The sequence below is a fragment of the Pipistrellus kuhlii genome, unplaced genomic scaffold (genome assembly GCF_014108245.1).
Source record: "Pipistrellus kuhlii isolate mPipKuh1 unplaced genomic scaffold, mPipKuh1.p scaffold_m20_p_20, whole genome shotgun sequence".
Taxonomy (NCBI): Eukaryota; Metazoa; Chordata; class Mammalia; order Chiroptera; family Vespertilionidae; genus Pipistrellus; species Pipistrellus kuhlii.
This window is the reverse complement of record NW_023425516.1, coordinates 8,790,131-8,812,319: the sequence shown is the minus strand read 5'-3', so window position 1 is coordinate 8,812,319 and position 22,189 is coordinate 8,790,131. Positions and strand designations below refer to the sequence as shown.

General features: G+C 48.9%; 1 protein-coding gene across 3 annotated transcripts in view; it reads left to right on the top strand.

Moving 5' to 3' along the window:
* The first annotated feature begins 3,116 nt into the window (after window positions 1–3,116).
* BARX2 (BARX homeobox 2) overlaps window positions 3,117–22,189 on the top strand; it is a 55,139-nt gene continuing 36,066 nt past the window's right edge. For 2 of the 3 annotated variants that reach the window (XR_006742345.1, XM_045585443.1), the window contains exon 1: window positions 3,117–3,661. Coding sequence is in view for 2 of the 3 variants with exons in the window: in XM_045585443.1 (XP_045441399.1) it covers window positions 3,475–3,661 (187 nt within the window). In the remaining variant the exon portion in view is untranslated. The remainder of the gene's footprint in view (window positions 3,662–22,189) is intronic. The other variant, XM_036449379.2, reaches the window with a different exon arrangement.

Below are 22,189 nucleotides of genomic sequence, written 5' to 3'. Positions count from 1 at the left end.
TCAGGCACATGCTAATATTGGTGATATCAGATGAATGATAACACATAGATTGTTATTGGTGATATCAGATGAATAATACAGAGATTGTTATTGGTGATATCAGATGAATAATACAGAGATTATTATTGGTGATATCAGATGAATAATACAGAGATTATTATTGGTGATATCAGATGAATAATACAGAGATTATTATTGGTGATTTCAGATGAATGATAACACATAGATTGTTATTGGTGATATCAGATGAATAATAACACAGAGGTTGGCCCACCAGGGGTTCCTTGTCCAGTGGGTGACATACACATGCCAAAGACAGTAAGGCCACTAAGACAGAAGCAGGAATCACCTTGGGGAGTGGGGAAGCCAGCAAACGTTTCACAGGGGGATGCCATTTGAGATGGGTCTTGAAGGGGTTTTTGGGGGAGAGGAGGAGGAAATAAAATAAAATTAAATTAAATTAAATAAAACCTGAGGCTCAGCTCAGCTGGAGGCTTCAGACTTCAAGATCTGGCATCTCTCCTCCCACTACCCCGGAGACTTAGGTTCTCAGACCCCCTCTCTGAGATAGCTGGTCTCCATGGCAGAAAACAGAAAAGATGGAAAACAAAAGGAGCTGTTTAATAGAAATGTCTTACTTCTTCAGCGACTTAAAACGCGGCAGATTTCAAATCCAAAGACCAGTCTGCAGGGAAATACGGGCTCATGTTGTGCCTGGAGTCCAGGAGGAGCGGGGGAGGAGGGAGACGGCTGGGGCCCAGCGACTGGAGCCTCCGCGCGCTGTCCCCTCGGTGAGCTGCGCTCCGCCCTCCGCGTGGGAGCGCCGCCGAGACACAGGGACATGGGGGCTAGCGCGGCTCCGGTCCCGGTTGGAAGAGGGGGAAGGAGGAGAGGAAAAGGAGAAAGAGCGAGGAAAGAAAAAGAAAGAAAGAACCGAAAAAGAGAAACTGGGATGTAAGATGGGGAGAAGAAGGGAAGCAAGGCCAGAAGAGAGAAGAGACTGGGGGGAGTTGGGTAGAGGAGAACGAAAGTGCCACAAACAGTGGAAGAAAGGGAGGGAACACGGGGAAAAGGGGGGGGGGGGGGGCAGTAAAAGGAACGAGAAGAGACCTAGAGAGTAACGGAACGAGGAGGATGGGAAAGGAGGGAATGGACGGACTGCAGGGCCCCGGAGATGAACGTGGAGCGCGCTCATCCCAGGAGCGCACAGCAGGGCCTGGGGAAAGCGTCCAAGCGGCCGCGCTCAGGGCGTGGACGGGGTCGCAAGGTGGAACGGAGAGCCAGGCGCCCAGGCGCTGGCCCACAAGCCCACAAGCGCTCGATCGGCCCCGATTGTCCCATTGTCTGTAGGATCCCCTTCCTCCCTCCCTACTCCCCGCCGCCGCCGCACGCCGCGCTCACATTCTGCCAAACACCCCTTTCTCCGCAGGCATCCGACATCCCCTCCTTTTCCAAGGGTCAAATACAACTCCCCACCCAATTCTGCCGTGCCGCCTGGGACCCTCAGGGTCCCTGCTCCTCCTGCGCCCAGGAGAAGCTCTAGGTCTGGGCTCCAGACGGCGATGCCGGGCGGATCCAGGCGCAGCCCCTCCGCCCCGCGCGGGAGGGATAGCGGGTCCGTTGCCGCCCGAACCGGGGCGCGCACGGCCCCGAGGGCGGTGACCTTCCTTCCGCGGGACGCGCACCACCACCTGGACCCCCGGAGCCGCCTCCGCCTGCATTGGATTAGGAGAATATAGGAAAAACGGTTGTACATGGAGAGGAGGGGACGGAGGGGCAGACAGACACCCCGGGAATGGAGTTTCTTAAAGGTGCCGCGTCTGGCCGCTAGGCTCTGATCGGGTTTATTGCTGCCTATTTTCTCCGCGATTCGTTCCTCATCTGCGTCCCTCTGCGGCGACTGGCTCCCGAGAGAGCCCGCCACGACGCGGGCCGCTTCCAGGTTTCGAGGGAGGAAACGCAGTCACCAGCTCCCAAACTCGGGCTCGGACGGAGAAGGCGATCCGCATCGTTCATTCCCGATTTCCTCCCAGCTCCGCGCACACCGGTTTGGAGACACACCGTGGGAACCCGGTGCCCGCGCAGTGCCAGGACTCCGGCAGTGGGAGCCCCCCCTGGCGAGAAGGCGGGCGGGGGTCCCCTCGCCCAAAGATCACAGCTGAAAATAAAAGTTCCTGCAGACTCTCCTGGGAACGCACTGGGACGGTAGGCGCCCCGGAGAAGAAGGCCAGCCGCTCAATCAGCGTGTGTCTTCGGCTCCCGGAGCCCTGCGGCGCGGGAAAGGGACAAAAGTCGCTTTGCCGGGAGTGTCCCCGGTCCCAGATGCCGCGGACACGCTGCCCGCGAAGGGCACGCCGGCGCTGGCGACCGAAAAAAAAAGTTTACACGTAGTTTACAAATAAAAAAGGAGCACACACTTTTGTCGGTTACTTTTTTTTTTTTCCTACAGTTTATTCCTGGGATAACGGACAGGGCAAGGGTCACCCGTGGTTTGGGATCTCCATGGGGCAGTCCAGTTTGCAATCAATCGGCCGCACACACCCCGCGCTCGGCTCGGAGGGGCGGCCGCAGGCCTCCGGGCCGCGCTGGCGGGAGTCCCAGGGACCAGGGAGCCGGCTCCGGAGCCTCAGCGAGAACTCGGCATATTCCCCCCGACTCCGCCGGTTTGAAGGCAGGGGGAGCCCAAACCGGTGTGGCTCAGTGGATAGAGCGTTGGTCTGCAGACTGAAGGGTCTCAGGTTCGATTCTGGTCAAGGGCACATACCTTGGTTGCGGGCACATCCCCAGTAGGAGGTGTGCAAGAGGCAGCTGATCAATGTTTTTAGCTTTCTATCCTTCTCTCTTCCTCTCTTAAAAAAAATCAATAAAAATATATTTTAAAAAAGAAAAAAAGAAAGAAAGAAAGGCAGGGGGAGCGGGGCCAGGCGGGTGGTGAGATGCTGGGACGCGCCGGGGGCAGCGGCCCCCTGAGGCCAGGCGGGCGGGCGGGGCGGTGCGCGCTCCCCGCACCGCGCGCGCACCCCGGAGCGCGCACCCTGCACACACACACCTGGAGGTTGTTCCGGCCAGAGGGGCGGGGAGCAGAGGCAAAGCGAGTGTCTTAAAATAGAGAGACGGGCCGGAGAGCGAGAGAGAGAGAGACCGAGGGCCGGCGGGAGGAGGCGAGGACGAGAGCGGCGGGCACGCGGCGCGCAGGCTCCCCCGACGAGTTGGCACAGGCGGGTCCCCGGCCGCCGCCGCCCCCTCGACGTGACTCCGCACCCGGCCCCACAGGACGCGCGCGCTGATTGACAGTCGCCGTGTCCCCAAAAGGCACGGCGGCGGCGATGCTGGTCTGCGGGTGGGTCTAGATCTGCGGGTGCCCGCTCCCCTCCGCGCCCCGTCAGGGCTTCGCCGCCGCCTCCCGGCTGCCCAGGCGCCGGGCACGGACCCCCCGCCCCCCGCCGGCGCGCCAGCCCCGCGGCCCGGCTCACCATGCACTGCCACGCGGAGCTGCGGCTCACCTCGCCCGGCCAGCTCAAAGCAGCCAGGCGGCGCTACAAGACTTTTATGATCGACGAGATCCTGTCCAAGGAGACGTGCGACTACTTTGAGAAACTGTCCCTCTACTCCGTGTGCCCCTCGCTGGTCGTGCGACCCAAGCCCCTGCATTCCTGCACCGGTAAGGCACCCGGCTGGGGGGACTGGGGGGGTGCGCTACCTCTCTGGCTGGTGTCTGGGGCGCTTTACCCACTCTGTCCTCCAAACCGAGGGCGAGAGGACTAGCATTAGCAGCTTTGGGCAAATGGCTAAGGCTCCTGCAGCCCGGGGAGAGCTGGCCAAGGTGTGGGACACTAGGTTGGAAAAAAGGGGGAGAAGGCAATGCGCCCCAAGAGCCGGTGGCCTGAACCACAGGGCGCTTCCTTCTTCCCAGCGCCGCCTTGGTTCTCCGTCAGAAAATTCAAACTCTTGACCTGGTTCAGCGCCGAAAATATTGTTTCAGGAAGTGGTGTTAGTTCTCGCCTGGAGTTACCTCCAATCTTCTGTCTTTTCACTGGGGAGTTTTCAAGTAAAGCGGTACCCGGAGGCTCTCCACAAAATCCTGTATTCACTGAACTTTACTTAAAAGGATCTCCCTTTGGGGGAGAAATATTTCCGGAATAGGTCGCACTGTGGTGTAAGCGGAATTAGTTTTATGTGCCTGCTAAAGTAAACCAAACTAAAATAAACAACTAAAAAAAAAACCCACACACAAAAACAACAACATTGATAACAATAAAAATATTCCTCAAATCTGGGTTTCATTCTCTGGAAGAACTAAGACCAATAGTGATGATAAAGACTATTTCATAAGTATACTGAAAAAAGGTGTAGCTTTATGTAGAAAAGAAATCCAAAGGTATTTTTATATATTTAAAAAAAAAACACTTTGAGTACATGAAGAGAATTTAGACTGTCGAAACGGTGGGATAGCAAAACAAAACAAAAGCTGAAGCAATTTTTATTTAAAAAGTTATTGGCCGTGCTTTCCTCTCAAGGTGTACATGAGGCATTTCCAAGCCAAAAGACCCTTTGAGGTTATATTTGTTGCAGAGATGGCATGACATAAATTAATGTAGTCATATTTACATTGAAAAAGTAAAGCGAAGAGCTAGCAGTGGTTCTGAAAGGCAGTTTTGGAATGGCCAGGCCAAGACCCGGGCAGTGCTTTGGAATCCTTTACTTTCTGTTGGTTCCATTGAAAGTTAGTGAATATGTGTGTAAATACGCACCATAAAGCTCTTTTACAACCAGATTGTGCCTACCTACATTTGGTTATAACACGAATATTATGTTCAGTTACACCTCCGCAAAATAAATTGTATCTGTAAGGTGAAATTAGGCCTAAAAGCCCCTACCAAAAACGTGTAATACTGAATTTTAAAAACCCAGAAACAGCCAAGACAAGAAGCAGATAAGACGTTTTAGAAACAGGATAGATTTCTTTGATGTTGATATTTTTACATCTGTGTGCCCGCCATGGATAGACCCTGGGTGAACAATCTTTATAGATGTGGGACCGGGGAGGTAGGCTGCATCTTGCGTTAAGCATACATGTAATCATTTGCTACAATAACTCAAATCCTTTATATCACAAATTAAACAGAGGGGATCTGTTTTCATCACAAATGTCAATGCTACGGTTACATACCTGGAGGTTCCCAGGACAAAACAGAACAACTTCTAAACACCCAGGTAGAGCAGAGAGCCTGCAGAGGTTTTTTGTTTTGTTTTGTTTTGTGTGTTTGTTTTTTGTTTTTAGTGACTGCGCCACCATCCATTGATTTGAAGGCAGCCTTTTCTGACTTTTAACAGTTTCGGAACTGGATCAGAGAAGAAAACATGTCAGAGAACAAGTAATAAAGAGCCTCTGAAAACAGTAGTCCAGTTACCGGTCAAGGCTAAGTGTTGTGTTTTATGGAACCTTGTGTGGGATATTCATCAGCGGGAAATAGAATGACTCATCTGATGCTGCGTGTGAAAAGAGGGCCGCGAGTATACCATGAACTGAAAGCGTCGCTCTGTTTTGTGCTTCGGATGGTCATTGATGGATCGTGAGAGAGGGTCTTGCCTGGCAGTGGTTTTCTTGCGTTCTCACTCCAGGGCTTGCTTTCTTTGTGTTGTTCTCTTGGAAATGTGTTAGGAGTTTGCTCTTGTTGAGACTTAAAAATACAGAAACTGGGATTTGCCTGTGGAATTAAACCCATAAAAACTGGCTACAATAGTCCACACTTTCAGACCCAAAGCTTTCGGTGGGTTTACGGTTACAGTTAAAGCCTTACACGCATTAGATCATGGGAATCCCATCCGTGTCTTTGCGAAGGTTTTGCAAAGACCCTGCTTTCAAAGCGTTTTGTTGCTTTTAATGGTTATGCTGAGGATCAAAATCTTAGCCTGGATGAACTTAATCTCTTTTCCTTTTATTAATTAAAAAACAACAGCAATAAGTTCTTGGCATCTGTCACCCAGAATGAAACTGTGGTTTTTTTTCTGTATCAAGATAACTAGCGCTTTTGGTGGAACCGATGCATTAAAAAATTCAAATCAAGAGAAAGGCACACGTTGGAATGAAAGTTACGGAACTTACTCATCGTTCAGTTTGCTGTTTTAAGATTTAAATAACGAACAGAAGTGAACTTTGTCAGGTCAAACAATGGAAACAAAGATACGAAAAAGTCACCACTTTTTTATATTTATAAATTATAATTTATGCATAATCAGTACATAAAATTGGGGTGGAAAGAAAGTGATCGCGTTGAAAAGGCCTCTGCTTAGCTAAGCAGTCCATGTTGTTTAGATTAGTAATTAAAATGTCAATTCATGATACCGAATCTCCTCAGGCAGAAGATCTTGAGTTCCGGTAAGCTGGGAAATGGAAACGGTTTTACATCAGGCAGATAATCAGCTGACAGTGATTTATTATTAGGCCCGCTAACCTTAATGGGAAACTCATCTTCAAAAAACAGTACTCTCCGTTTTAACAGGCCCTTTCTTATGACAAACAGGGTGAGTTTAGCCTCAGAAAGCTATTTCTAAGTAACGGCGGATCTCCTAAGTGACATTATAATCATTTGAGGGGGAACCCGGTGTGGAAAATTAAGCCAAACAAAAGGAACGTTTATTATTCCATTGAAAGCAAGATTTCAAAAACGAAGCGCAAAGAGAGCCTCCATTTGAAAACAGGTTTGGGATTCAGACCACCGTTGAGATGCGATGTGCTCAGAATTAATTTAGTGTATAACTTGTTGGTCTCCTTTTCAGTTTGATCACCTTCGTTCAGAACGGAAATATATTGCCATTTGGGAATCAGTAAGGATCACACGCAAACATTACAGCATTGACAGTGATTGAAGGCTGGGCAGAGGTGCTGCGTAGGGTGTGGTAAATACTGTTTGAGTCTGCAGAGTGTTGTCGATTCTTCTGGTTGTGATTTATGCTTCTTGGTGGGAGAGTCACTTGCAGAAACCTGGCCTCCAGGATGGAATAGACCTGTGTGTGTGTAAGGGGGGGGGAGGTCTCCGCACAGTAACTTTGGTGGGATCTCGCTTTCAGTTTGATCTTTAGACACAGGCAGAGTTTCTAAATTTGAGGGGTGTGTGGGGGGAAAAATGAATAACTCACTTCACAAAAACAGGAATGTCAGAGTTTACCTTCAGAATTTTCATACGAGGATCCCGAGAAACCAACCGGCTGTGCTTATAATTTATGATAGCTACTTAGAATTGAATGTAATTATCCATAGTATAACCTAGATATTACTGTAGACTTGCACATACACATTTTTTACGGGGCGGTGAATGTAGACATTTGAACATTTTACAACCCTTGACCTGTACGTGGCTTTTAATTATTCCACTAAAACCACAGGCCAGCCCTGGCCGGGTGGGTCAGTTGGTTGGAGCGTCTTCCTGTAAACCAAAGGTTTTGGGTTCAATTCCTGGTCAGGGCACATACCTGGGTTCTGGGGTTCGATCCCTGGTTGGGGTTGCCCATGAGAGGTAGCTGATGAATGTTTCTCTCCCCCTTCCTTCCTCCCTTTCCTTTCCTCTTTTTAAAATCAGTGAATATATCCTTGGGTGAGGATACAAAAAAATGTAAACCATAGTCTAATTCCTTCCCCCTTCTCGGGCAGAATGATCCTTGTTGAATCTCTCCCTGATTGGTCAGTCTTATTGCGTAGCTGACCAGAGGTATATAGAGGTGGAGGGGGGCATAGACCAGTGTCCCCAAAGAATACACTTATTTTGCAAAGTGCTAGAGTCATACACCCGGGGTGAACCCCTGCAGTCACCCCCAAGGCACAGACAACCAGCCAATTAAAAGGGGCATTTGGGGAAGGGTGTTTTTCTTAGCAGGTAGCATTGAGAACATTTTATCCTTTGGTGGGTCCAAGAAAAACAAGTTATCTGGGGTGGTGTCTATGGGTTCATTTTTTCTTTTCTTTTTTAATCACAAAGATTGGGTGTCATCGCAGCGAAAAATGAAAGGTGGTGTGGATGTGTATCTGACTTGGGAGGGAGGGAGGGAGCCAGCTACGGCCTCCTGGGATTGGCTCCCGTGGATTCCCCAAACCCAGCTCTGGCTTTCGGTCCGAAACCAGACCCCGTAGGTCCCTGGGAGCCGGGAGCTCGGCACTGGAATGTTAATGGAGACATGTAAACTGGGGTTTGGGAAAATGATCATTAGGAACAAGCATTTGCATCTCCGCCAGAGGCAAATAGGCTTTTATTAGCAATTACTCATCACCGCGTCTCCTGCTCCCATTGTAAGGGCACATAAATCAAGGGACTCACAGGGCCGGGGCTCAGCGGGGTCAGCCTATATTTGGGCTGAGCTCTTTGGAGATCCTCAGCTGTTGTTTTATTAGCCCTTAAATGTTATAAGTCCTTTGTTGAATAGGGCGTTCTTTAAGGAGTCCGTTTTAACTAGTGATTACTTCATGAGCCATTTCTTCTTCTCTGGCTGTGATGTTTTTTTTCTAATGAGAAAATGATTAGACGTTTCCTTCACAAGTTGCCATACCCCTCCAAACGCCTGTAATCTGCAGTTCCATTGAATGCAGTAATTTAACTCAACCAATATTTACACATGCTCGGTGATGGCACTGTGATGAGTCACTAATTTCAAGTTTCCTCTAAAACTTGACAAACAATTGGGGTATTTTAAAAATGTCTCTGGACAACCCGCAGAACCACGGCCAAGCCCTTTTCGGTCCTCTTCCCAAGTACGTGATGGGCAGATTGGAATTGGGACCGGGCAGCCTTAGTACGCTCCAATGCTTTTGCTTACCCTGTGAAATTTGCTCCCCGAACTCCACCTAAAGGGCGTTATCGCCAGCAAAACTGTCAGGTTAACCTCGTTAACGACAACCCCAATGAAACCACATCCACGGTGATGCCACGAAACCAGTTTCCCACAGATGTGCTCGTTGGCGTGCTTCTCTGTGGTACATCTGGACGGAAAACAATTTGTGATACAAGCGTGGACGGCGGTGATCAAGTTGTCAGTTTTAATATACCTCGGGAGTCTAGATGCAAAGATGGATAGGGTTAATATAGCCCAGGGGTCTGATGAAAAGCAGTTAAGGATTGTACAGAGAGCTGAAGGGGGAGAGGGGGGTAGAGAGAGAGAGAGAGACAGACAGAGAGAGAGAGGAAAAAAGAAAACCGGGTTTCTTTTGAAACTAAAAAAAAATATTTTATTGATCTTTTACAGAGAGGAAGAGAGAGGGATAGAGAGTCAGAAACATCGATCAGCTGCCTCCTGCACACCTTCCCACTGGGGATATGCCTGCAACCAAGGTACATGCCCTTGACCGGAATCGAACCTGGGACCTTTCAGTCCACAGGCGGATGCTCTATCCACTGAGCCAAACCGGTTTCGGTACCTTTTGAAACCCTTGAAGCTCCTCCACTCAGCCTTGTGTGTGCCACAGTGGCCTTCAGTGGCTGTGGGGACAAAACAAAGCTGGCTTCTCAGATCCTTTGGTCAGCGTAGGGCCTTGAAAGTGGCTCACGTCGGTTCCACTTCGACACACGCTGGAGCCCCCTAGGGGAGGAGACCAGGGCCTGGGCCTGCCCGGCATGTGGCGTGCAGGGCGGAGGCCTGCGTCCATGCTAACCCCGGAGCAGTTTTTGTCACTGGCACTTTGGTTTTGAGGGCCAGGAGGAAGAGGAACAGAGACGAAAGCCAGGCAGGTCGCCCGGATGTGAGGCTCCCTCGTTTGCACGAAGCCTGGGCCGTTCTGTGGGTGGTTGTGAGCCTGACCCCCTCACTTGCCGCTGGTCCCGGCCGAGGGAAATGACTTCAGATCCCGGAGCTAAGTCCGTTGGCAAAGTCTTCTCTGGAATCGGGTGAAGAGGGCTGCAAGGAATGGGATGGGGTGCGTAGATCGAAGCTTCCGTGTTCTCTTTTGGGGAGTCCCGGGTCCCTGCAGCACTCGGTGGAGTGGGGGTTTTTAGTGTGTGTGTGTGTGGGGGGGAGGTGTGGACCCCATGCTCACAGCTGGTTGAGCCTTCTTGAAACCAGAACATTCACAGAATTGTCATCAGCCTGTGACAGGTGGCACCCTCGGGCTCAGTATGATGAAGAGAAAGGGAAGAGAAGGATCGAGACTATGTGGGTGAAGACATTTTACATGTGACATACCCTCCTCTCCCCCCTGGCAGGGTCTGCCTCCGTTTTGGCTGCTCCAGAAGTTGGAATGGTTCTTCCCCCCACCCTACCCCCCACACTGACTGCATGGAGAACAGGATAGAATCAGCAGTAGAATGTATTAATAACGGGGCTCAGAGCAGGGCCCTTGTACAAAGGTGGTGATATCAGCCAACGAAATACTCTCTGTGTGTTTTTTTGTTTTCATTTTAACCAGAAAAAAAACAAACAAAAAAAAACACCTTTGCGAACCCTCAGGATTTCGTCGATGTTTATTGCAACTTCCTAACAGTTAGAAAAAAGAAATGCCTTGTTAAGACGAATGCTCTAAATAAAAACACAGTTAGTTTTCCATGACGGTGTCTAATTACTCATCATCGCCAGAGCGTTTTTATATGGCAGTTTAACCTCTGGAAGGTGGAAACTTGGCACGCACTTAAGGAACAGAGCAAAGCACCTAGATAGATATCAGGAGATGGGCTAATTATATTTGGGCCGGGGCTGACTCTCACCCAGGATCGCTCTGAGGAGGCCTCTTCCTTCAGTCGCTACAGGAACTCTCTGCTTTCTCCAGCACCCGCTGAAACTGGATCCGAAGGGGGATCATTCTGAACGTTAGATCATGTTCAAGTGCATCTGGAAAGGGACCCTGAGAGTTAGTGACCCATTGGAGCTGACGTCAGGACTACCTGATAGGCGTGGAGGACAACTATCTACGCTTGCTGACTCTGCTCGGCAGGGTTTGCCAGGATGAACGGACATGGCCTTTCTCCCAGGAAAAGTCAGAAGCACAGGCGCCAAGCTGGGAGACTCTCAACACCAATCTAAGGATGTCAAGAGCGCCAGCAGGGAGGCTGATGCGAGCCCTTTTGATTGCGTCTCTCTCTCTCTCACCATCACGTCCTCAGGAGCATGTCCTTCTGGATCTTGGTCCCGCAGTTGAGCACTGAAAGGGACCAGCTGCCCCCTGGGGGATGTCAGTGTGCTTCTGGCCATTAGTACCCAAACACCGGTGTATGGGATAAGTGACAGGATGATTGTCCTTCGGCTTTTCTTATCCAGGGATCACCTGGGCCTGGTGGAATCCCGGGAAGTCACGGCTGAGTTTCCATCTTAGGAAACATGACAGGTCCCTAACCCTGACTTCCCTGCCAGCCTCTCCAGCCGGTACACTCCGCCCAGAGTCCCTGCCACACTTGGACGGAATCGTTCTCGGGCCCATGGTGATTCCCAAGAGGAGGCCACGGCCACGGCGTGTGGATTGAAGGAAATATAACTTCCGTGTTGAGCAGAAGCAATATCTAGGCCACAGTGTTTCCAAACATTTGACATATGTGTACCCCTTCTATAATTTTTGTAACGCTCAGTACCCCTCGTACTCATGAGAGCGTAGAATTAGGCACAACTAAGCACGGTGCAGTGCATATCCCCACCAAACTCCGGTGCAACACGTACCCCCACCAAACTCTTCCTGTACCCCTGGGGGTAGGCATACCACACTTTGGAAAACAATGATCTAGGGGGAACGGACTCCCCATGTTCCTGACGGTAACTTACAAATAACCAGGGGCTGAGATCATTCCTTGGAATCATGGGAAATAGTCTGGACAAGGGGAGTTACTGAGGCGGCTCCTCCGAGTCCTCCAGGTCTTACTCCAAAGGGAGCGACATACCTGGGAGAAAAGCCAGAAATACTCTATATCCTGAGCCTTATCCGTATTCAGAGCAACAGCAGAAACAGCGATGCTGTTTTTTAGTGTCTAACCTGTCCTAGGCACTGACTGAACCGAGTACTTCATGACCAGCTTCCAATCATCCCTAAGAGATGGCTATTTTTTCTATCCTTCTTTCTTTCTTTCTTTCTTTCTTTCTTTCTTTCTTTCTTTCTTTCTTTCTTTCTTTCTTTTTTTAACATATTTTATTGATTTTTTACAGAGAGGAAGGGAAAGGGATAGAGAGCCAGAAATATCGATGAGAGAGAAACATCCATCAGCCGCCTCCTGCACACCCCCCACAGGGGATGTGCCCCCGACTAAGGTACATACCCTTGACTGGATTCGGACCTGGGACCCTTCAGACCGTAGGCCAATGCTCTATCCACTGAGCCAAACCAGTTTTGGCAGAGATGGCTATTCTTATTTCCACCTTACGGATAGGGAAGCAGAGACACAAAGCAGCTTTATCCCAGTCACAGAATAGGTAACGATCTCTTACAAGCAGTAAGATAAAAGGCAAGTACAAAACATGGGCAGTTCATAGAAACGAAGAACTAGACGGTCAGTAAGCATGAACAGAAGTTTGCTTCCCCGGTAATTGGCCACACACCAGTGAACAGGAGAAGCCATTTCTTGCCCAGTGGGTAGGCGAAAATGAAAGAATCTGACAGTTATCAGTTCCTGACAAGGATGTGGAGCAGCAGACACCCTCATACTCGGATGGGGGGAGTAGGATTTGGTACAGTTACTTTGGAGAGTTTGTGGCAACACCCAGTAGGGCCGCATCCTGTAGTTCCCACTCCCACTACAGCGTGGATGCCTTGAGAAATCATTGTATGTGTGCACAAGGACACGTGTATTATTTCTACATTGCTTGTGATATGAAAACTCCAAAAACAATCTCTGCTTTTTAGAAGGAAATAAAAAGAAATCATACGTGCTATCTTTTTATGCAGTGATGAAAATGAATGAGTCAGATCCACTTGTGTGAATATGGATAGATTTTAGAAACTCGATGCTGAGGAAGAAAAACAAATTGTCGATTGACACTTACAATCTGACACCGTTTATATAAAGCTTGAAAACACGCAAAATACATATATCTTCTGTAGGGAGGCAAGGGCATGGGTGTTTATTTTCCCGTGTAATTACGGCATTTATTAAGGAAAAGGCCTAATGTAAATATGGCCAAGCATTAAGATTTGGCAAAGCTCGGTCATGGGTACGCAGATGTTCTACATTACGCTTTGTGCTTTTCTGTATGTTTGCAATTCTCCATAATATAAACATTGAAAAATGATAGTACGGGAGACCCCCATACGCCTGAAACCCTTGATCTTGTGGGGCTTTTGATGGCTTTCTTAATAGCTTTTCTATCCTGAAACAGAAGCTTTTCAGTCTCACGGAGGGGAAATAAGAACACTTTATAGTTAGACAAGCGCACAGCTCACACTCACACAGCCACGGGGACTTCTGAAATTGGTGTTGGGATCTTTCTTACCGCCTCTGGCTGGGTGGGGACATTATTTATCACCAAGGTAACTGCTGTTCCCCCAGCAATGCTTTGGCATCTGAGTGAATGGTTCCTGAGCCGGCACAGGGACTAGAGCACATGTGTCAAACACAAGGCCCGCGGGCCAAATCCGTCCCGCCAGGCCTTGCAATGTGGCCCGCACCGCGCTGTCATCACTGCACTCCGCTGCGTTTCCATCACAATGACAGTTTATGACTGTTCAGTAAACCATTCGGCCCGCGATTTAGGCTGGATTTTAGATTTTGGCCCCTTCTCTGATTGAGTTCGACACCCCTAGACTAGAGGAATTGCTGGAAGTGTGTGTGTGTGTGTGTGTGTGTGTGTTTTCCTAAATATATATTGATAATCATGCAAGCAAGAGCGATTGGGTTTCTCTTTCCCCCACTTCTCAGTGATGTTTCAAACCACAATAAATCGCCTTTGATTGCATCTGCTGGTGTGACGTGCCATCCTTGGCTTTGAGAATGGTCCATTGCTGTAGACAATTTAACTTGGGGCGGGGGGGGAACAAAACCCATGGAAGGACAGCTGTGAATGTCAAGGATCTACACATGTGAATGTACAGTAGCTGCTTAGCCGGGAAGAATGATGTTGATATGGGCTGATACGCTGGTGACGTTCTCTTCATATTCTGTAACTACAATTGGATGTTAGACTTCGTTGGATGTGTGGTACCAGGGATTGTTAGGGAGGGATGGGAACTGTCACCATGGTGACCACACAAAGAGCTGTCTGTTCAGAATAATAAATATTGAATAAATGGCCGTCCTGTGGTTTGGAGAAGGTAACCTAGACCACGTGACAGTGACATTGGGGGTGGCAGGTGCTTGGTGCAGCCGAGACATTTTCCTCTTCTCTACAAAATACACACGGTTAATTTAGAAATGTTTCTTTAAGGTATTTTTTTTACTCAAATGTGGCTCTTTAGGAGCTCTGTCTTCCTGTGCCCCTTCAAAGGGGGAAAAAACACTCCTTAGCCGAAACCGGTTTAGCCAAAAATGGTTAGAGCTTCGGCTTGCTGACTGGTAGGTCCTGGGTTCGATTTTGGTCAAGGGCATGTACCTTGGTTGTGGGCATATCTCCAGTAGGGGGTGTGCAAGAGGCAGCTGATCAGTGATTCTCTCTCATCCATGTTTCTCACACACTCTCTCTCTCTTCCTCTCTGTGAAAAATCAATAAAATATATTAAAACACACACACACACACACACACACACACAAAACCCACTCCTTAGTGTGGACGAAAGAGTTTTTACTGTGGAGAGTTGGCCAAAGGGTTTCCCCTAGGCAGACCAGCCCTCTGGGCCTAAGCACACACAGGGGCAGAGAAGAAAAAAAAACACACTAAATCAAAGTGCCCCCAGGCCCTCCTCAGACCTTTTATAGCCAGAGGGCTGTGCTGTGGCGCTTGGCAGTGCACCGGTCAGCAGGAATTATAATAATGACCACATCCAGGGGATGGTGGCCAAATAGGACATGACGGAGGGATGGTGGATCTGTCAGACCCGTGGCCAGTGAACAGACATTCCTGCGAGGCTCGAGCCAGTCCTCTGAGCACGACACCCACGGTGCCTGGCTCACGCCAAGGGACTGAGCCTTCGCTGTGTCGTCAGCCTCCCGAACCCCTCCTGTGAAACTGTATTCCTCATAAAGCCAGGAGGCAAGCTGGGCTTTGGAGGAAATCTCATCAAGAAAGATGGTCCAAGCCCAGCCAGTGTGGCTCAGTGGTTGAGCATCGACCTAGGTCATGGTTTGATTCCCGGTCAAGGGCACATGCCTGGGTTGCAGGCTCCATCCTCAGTAGGGGTTGTGCAGGAGGCAGCCGATCAATGGTTCTCTCTCATCATTGATGTTTCTCTCTCTCTCTCTCTCTCTCTCTCTCTCTCTCTCTCTCTCTCTCTCCCTCCCTCCCTCCCTCCCTCCCTCCCTCTTTCCCTCTCCCTCTCTCTCCCTTCTCTCTGAAATCAGTAAAAATATATTTAAAAAATAAAATTAAAAATAAAGTTCCAGTACTACCTAGAATCTATATGAAAGTGTGTAAATGCACTCAAGTCTGTCCCTTTCCACAGAACTCACTACTGTATAGAAAGCCAGGTCCATCGACTAAGCCAGCCCCTTAGGAGTTTATTTTGAACCTTTGAACTCCTTTGTATAATACATATTGATAATCATTTTATGTGTGCCAGTCAGTCTCTCATCTCTCCTTTCCTGTGATGATTTGGATTTCTGACTGATTCCAGAAGAATTCTAAAAGGCACACAGAGCCAAAACCGGTTTGACTCGGTGGATAGACTGAAGGGTCCCAGGTTCGATTCCGGTCAAGGGCATGTACCTTGGTTGTGGGCACATCCCCAGTGGGGGGTGTTCAGGAGGCAGCTGGTCGATGTTTCTCTCTCATCGATGTTTCTTGCTCTCTATTCCTTTCCCTTCCTCTCTGTAAAAAATCAATAAAATATATTTATAAATAAATAAATATAAAAAGCACGCAGACTTCACAGGAAGTGACGTCATCGGGAGATGATGGACTTGATGCCATCCAACTGTGAGACACTGAACTCATCCCGTGGGCTCTGAGCTGTGGTTCTGGGGCCGTCAGAGGTGGACTTCCCATCAGGTGTTCATTGGTTATTACGAACCAGAGAGAAAATGTTTAACTAAAGGCCAGAGCAATGCTGTGGAGAATTAAGACTTGGGGCTATTTTTTATGAAGTACTTGTTGAGGAAAAAAATAAGTCTCCCCAAGTGGTTTGGCATCAGTTAAATCAGGAGTGGGCAGCATCCAGGCCTCGGGCTGTATAAGGCCGGAGAAATCATTTGCTCTGGCCCTGCCAAGGCATTAGGGGTGAGTTAATTCAATGTTTGACCAATGTATGTGTGTGTGTGTGTTTTCCCAAATATACACCCATAATCATGCAAGCAAGAGCGATTAGGTTTCTCTTTCCCCCACTTCTCAATGAAGTTTCAAACCAAAATAAATTGCCTTTGATTGCATCTGCTGGTGTGACATGCCATCCTTGGCTTTGAGAATGGCCCATTGCTGTTGACAATTTAACTTGGGGGGGGTGGGGGGGAAACCACCGAAGGACAGCTGTGAATGCCAAGGATCTACACATGTGAATGTAGCTGCTTAGCCGGGAAGAATGATGTTGATATGGGCTGATACGCTGGTGACGTTCTCTTCATATTCTGTAACTACAATTGGATGTTAGACTTCGTTGGATGTGTGGTACCAGGGATTGTTAGGGAGGGATGGGAACTGTCACCATGGCTCATTTTCAGGTGGGTAATTTTGTATAGACCTTGCATGATGTCATAAATAGCCAGATAGCCCTTGGCAGAAAAAAGGTTCCCCATCCCTGACTCAAACAAAAGCATACGAGCTGGGTTTTTCACATTATGTCTAGTTGGGCTGCGGCGCTTCTGTGGGTCTGTTTTTAAAAACCTTTCTCTATGATTATCCTGAAAAGTCAGGTTGGGGAACTACTCTAAGGTAGATAACAGCTTACAGATGAGGCTGATGCAATTTACACCCCATGACTCACAGTGTGTGAGGCCATTTAGGGGCGAGATCCTAGTGTATGGCTTTCCAGTCAGGTGGTCCTCGGTTTCTTCACATTGGACTGTCTGTGTGACCTTAGGCGAGTCATTTCATCTCCCCGACAATTTCCTCATCTGTAAAAGGGAGATATTAATAACTACCGAACAGTGTTAGTCATGTAGGTTACACGAGATAATGTATTTAAAGCTTTCTGCGTAGTCCCTAGCACATTCATGCTCGGTAATTGACAGTTTCTATTACAAATAATTATCTTATAAGGATAACCTCATCTTGATTGACTGAAGCACAGCCCTTCGGGGAAAGATCACGATAATGGTGAAGTAAACCCAAGAAAAATGAAATATCCTGGGGGAAAAAATAGCAAAAAAAGCTCCAAAACCCACCACTTCAGGCTGGAGCATTCTTGTCGGTTGCGTCATTGCCTTCGCGGCCTTTTGAGGCCTCTTGCAACCTGGGTGGTCTGTGAGCTGTTCAAGTTCATGTGTAGATAGGTTTCATCCCCCTCCTTTCTATTTTAGAATGAGGATTCGGAATTTTGTAAATTTGTACAGGAGTGGCGTAAACAGGCCAACCCTACGGCATCAGAAAACGTGCTTTGCTACTTCATTTTTTTACAAGACTTGCTTATGATAATTACCCTGAAGCTGTGTCTCCTCACGCATCCCAAGGACTTTTTGTTGTTGTTGTTTTTTAGAAAAGTGGCTGAGTTTCTCAACACATTTAATTTCTTCTTGGAAGCACAGAGATTAAGGAGAGTCTTTTCTTTTAGAAGAGAAGAGAATGTGGTGTGGGAAAAGGTAGCAGTTTGGGGGCTATTCGTTGTCCTAGTACCGTGGTCGGCAAACTGCGGCTCTCAAGCCACATGTGGCTCTTTGGCCCCTGGAGTGTGGCTCTTCCACAAAATACCATGGCCTGGGTTAGTCTATTTTGAAGAAGTGGCATTAGATGAAGTTAAGTTAAAAAAAAAATTTGGCTCTCCAAAGAAATTTCAGTCGTTGTCCTGTTGATATTTGGCTCTGTTGACTAATGAGTTTGCCGACCACTGTCCTAGTATATCATTGGGTCTGGGGTTCCGGGGGAGCTGCTGACAAAGTCCCTCTTTCGGGCCTTGGCGTTGCTGGTGGGGCTGGTTTGGGACTGCACTCTGAGTGGTAATGTAGGCCATGCTGTGGACAGGGCCGCAGGCACAGGAGCCCGGCATGGATTTGTTTTCCTGGAATTGTGTTGCTCAGCTGGTCACTGTTGCCTAGGCAGTCAAGTATCTGCTGATGTCATACTCTCCTTGGTGAATCCTCTCCATGGTGTGAGAAATGCCTCTTGATGAGGCGTTCTCCCTCTTCATGGTGGGAAGGAACCCCCAGTGCTGCTTCTTCCTCCCGTTTAGAGTGAAAATTTCCATCAGCCGTCTCTGGTGACTTCACCCAGGTGCGGTGGTAGGTGGGGGCCAGGCGGGAGCAGGTGGGATGGAACATGTGTAAGGTGACCAGACGTCCCGCTTTTGACTGGACAGTTCCCAATTTTTGGAAAGAATTTCGGGACTTTTTTTTTACAACGCAGTGGGACGTGGGACAAATTGTTAAAAATCAGGACTGTCCTGCCAAAAGCGGGACAGCTGGTCACCTTAAACATGTGGCTCTGTCCTCCTGGCTGCCACAGGGCCCTGGATCTGTGCAGGGAGGCTGACTCGGTCCCCCACGTTCCTCAGACCATTGTCCCAACAGGATTCCGAGGGAGATAAGGATCTTTGGCAGCGTGTGGAGGGATATTCTGTTCGACATAGGAATTCAGAGAGGCGACATGCACGTGTCTGCGCTCCGGGAGGCGGGGAGTGGGCAGGAGTGGGCGGTGTGGGCAGCTAGAGGTGAGAGGGAATGTTGGCAAGCAGAGCCAGGGTGAGGAAGCTAGTTCTGCTGTCGCCTGGATCTTCAGAAGCCTGTTCAGCACTTGTCCCCAGACGAAGGCAAGTTTTCAAATGAGAATGGAATCTTTCACTTTGGAACTCGTCCTAGGGACTACGTGCTTATTATCAGAGGCGTTCCTCGGTGACTTCTGATTGGGCAAGGGCCTGCCCAGCCACACAGGTAGCCAAATTATCATATATATTAACAATGCAGCAAGGAATTTCATCATCCTGGGTCACAAAGGATCATTATTATTGTATCAGAACACAGTGATGGTATTCATGCGGTGCCTTGCCAGCAATCGCATGTACTTGGTGTTCAGAGGCCGTGAGGGAGCCGAGGACTCAGTGGAAAAATCTTGTCAGCAAACCCCTCTGCCACCCAGCCGGTGTGGCTCAGTGGTTGAGCGTCGACCTATGAACCAGGAGGTCACGGTTTGATTCCCGGTCAGGGCCCATGCCCGGATTGCTGGCTCGATCCCCCGTCGGGGGCATGCAGGGAGCAGCTGATTAATGGTTCTCTCTCACCATTGATGTTTCTATCTCTCTCTCTCCCCCTCTCCCATCTTCTCTAAAATGAATAAAAATGTATTTTAAAAAAGGAAAACCACTGTGCTTGGGACCCCCCACTGGCTGTGAGGTCCCAATGCCTCGGTTCCTGCCATTGGCAGACCAGACCTACCTCCCAGGGTGCTGGGGAGGAGTGACTGATTCAGGAGCACTCATTTGGTGCTTTGAAAACGTTCACGGTGTGGTGAACATACCCACAGACCGTCTGGCTGTGAGGGAAGCTGGCAGTCTCGGGGGACTGACACGTCACCGTGATTTTCTAGACGGCTTCACCAGAGGCCAAATCTGGCCTCCCGCCTCTTCCGCTGCTGCCACGAGCTCAGGACAGTTCGTATATTTGTAGATGGTTGAAAAGAAGGATCCAACGAAGAAGGATATTTTGTGGCAAAGAAAACTACATGAAATCCAAACTGTGTCCCTGAGGATTTATCGGAGCACAGCCACTAAAATAATGTGGTTCTCTTGCCGAAACCGGTTTGGTTCAGTGGATAGAGCATCGGCCTGTGGACTGAAAGGTCCCAGGTTCGATTACGGTCAAGGGCATGTACCTTGGTTGTGGGCACATCCCCAGTATAGGGTGTGCAGGAGGCAGCTGATCGATGTTTCTCTCTCATCGATGTTTCTGACTCTCTATCCCTCTCTCTTCCTCTCTGTGAAAAATCAATTAAAAAGAAAATGTGGCTCTCAAAAGAAACTTCAGTCGTTGTACTGTTGGTATTTGGCTCTGTTGACTCATGAGTTTGCCAACCATCTGTGAATATCCGTGGTGGCTTTTGTGCTATGACTGCAGAGGTGAGCGGTCCCAACAGAGACGGCATGGCCCCCAAGCCTGAGCCACTGACCGGCTGGCATGTGCAGGGAAAATGTGTTGCCCGCTGAACCGGACTGCTGGGAGCAGGGTCCTGAGGTGGGGAAATAAGCTTGCTACTGATCCACGGCAGGTGATGTCATTCCGGGCCATCAAAATACCTCCTTTGATTCTTCACAGACCAGGGATCCGTGACGGCCCCGGGGTGGGAGCTGTGCAGGGAATTTTGCAAGGACTCTCTTACGTTGAGATCAGGCTCTGATTTCCAAACCTCTATAGAGGCGGCACAGGATTTCTCTTGCACTCAGAGAGGTGTCAGAATATTTACAATAAAATATTTGGGATTCAACTGAATTTGAGGGTTTGTGATTTATTTGTTTGTTTGTTGTTGCTGTTCCAACCCTCACTGATTTCCCCAGGAAATTTGAGGATGACAATGTAGAGGACCTTGGGAGTATCCATATTACTGACATTTTCCAGTTTGAGGCTTGGGGGACATTTTATGATGCTTCTTGTTTCCCTTGGAGGTGTTGTCCATCCCTTGAAAGAATAGCCTAGTCATAATAATGCAAGTTGTACAATTAATTGCATTTGCACAGCCCCACCTGGAAGGGTTTGCACAGCTGGTTAATGCATGTCTACCTGCCGTCTGTTGGAATTTTCAACTAATTTGGGATCAGGGCTGCCAGACCGTTCAAGAAGGACGAAACCCGATTCTCTAGGTCAGTGGTCGGCAAACTGCGGCTCGCGAGCCGCGGTTTGCCACTCTGTTGACTAATGAGTTTGTTTACCACTGGGACAAAGACTCGAAGCTTTGGAACAGCGAACAGCCTATGGTCCATTTGCTTTTTTGACCGGGAAGGGGAAAAAACAAGACAAAAAAACAAAACCCAGAGCAAGTAAATTACTTAACCAAGATCACAGAGGACTGCCAGGCCTAAAAATACCTCTTCTTTCAAATAGCTACACCCATCTATAGTTTCCCTTCCAGATTGGAAGCCACAGCTTCTTCTCATTATAGATATGGATCGTGCCAATGGAATCATTAGCGCACCTGAAACTTCGCGTCGGCAAGACAATAGAATGACTCTCCTCCACCCTGTGGGTTGGTGCTGACCCTGGTGGAGAGATGGTATTTAGTTCCCACAGCCTGGTTGCTGGCATTGACGATACTGCCATTGTCTGACACCTGGGCTGCCACCAGCTCTGACTGGGAGACACGCACTGAGCTCAGAGGACCCTGCTGGCGTGTCAGTAGGGCTAGCACAGGCGTCTCCTTTCCAGCCTGTCCCCACATTGCCCGGGATTTCCCTCCAAGGATTCCAAGGCTCTGCAGGAGAATGTAATGAGGTCGTTTGGATTAGCCTGGGATCGTGGGCAGGGGGCTCCTGCATTTAGGGTTGGGAGTGAGACCTGTAATGTTCTTGGAATCTCATTGGTTCCCCCCACCCAGGACACCCCTGCCGTGCCCCGTCCAACCCTCTCCCTCTGCACCATCCTGAAATAGCCCTGGTTCACACGGAAGAAATGTACTTCCCTAATCCTCACGAGCTGGCCAGCTCTGCATTTGCCACAGGGTGGCTTTTGACTTTCTTTCCCTGAAGGAGGATCTCTAAGAGCTTAAAATCCATTTTCCAAACCTAGTAGGAAAGCAGCCAGACTTAAGTTGCAAGGCATAGACCGAGTCTTCTGCACTGCCCCTTGCTGGGTGACTTTGGGCTGGTTGCTGCATTTCTCTGATTCTCTCCTTTTCTTCCTTTCTTTTTTGTAAAATATTTTTTATTGATTTTTTACAGATAGGAAGAGGGATAGAGAGTTAGAAACACCAATGAGAGAGAAACATAGGATCAGCTGCCTCCTGCACACTCCCTACTGGGGATGTGCCCGCAATCAAGGTACATGCCCTTGACCAGCATTGAACCTGGATAGAG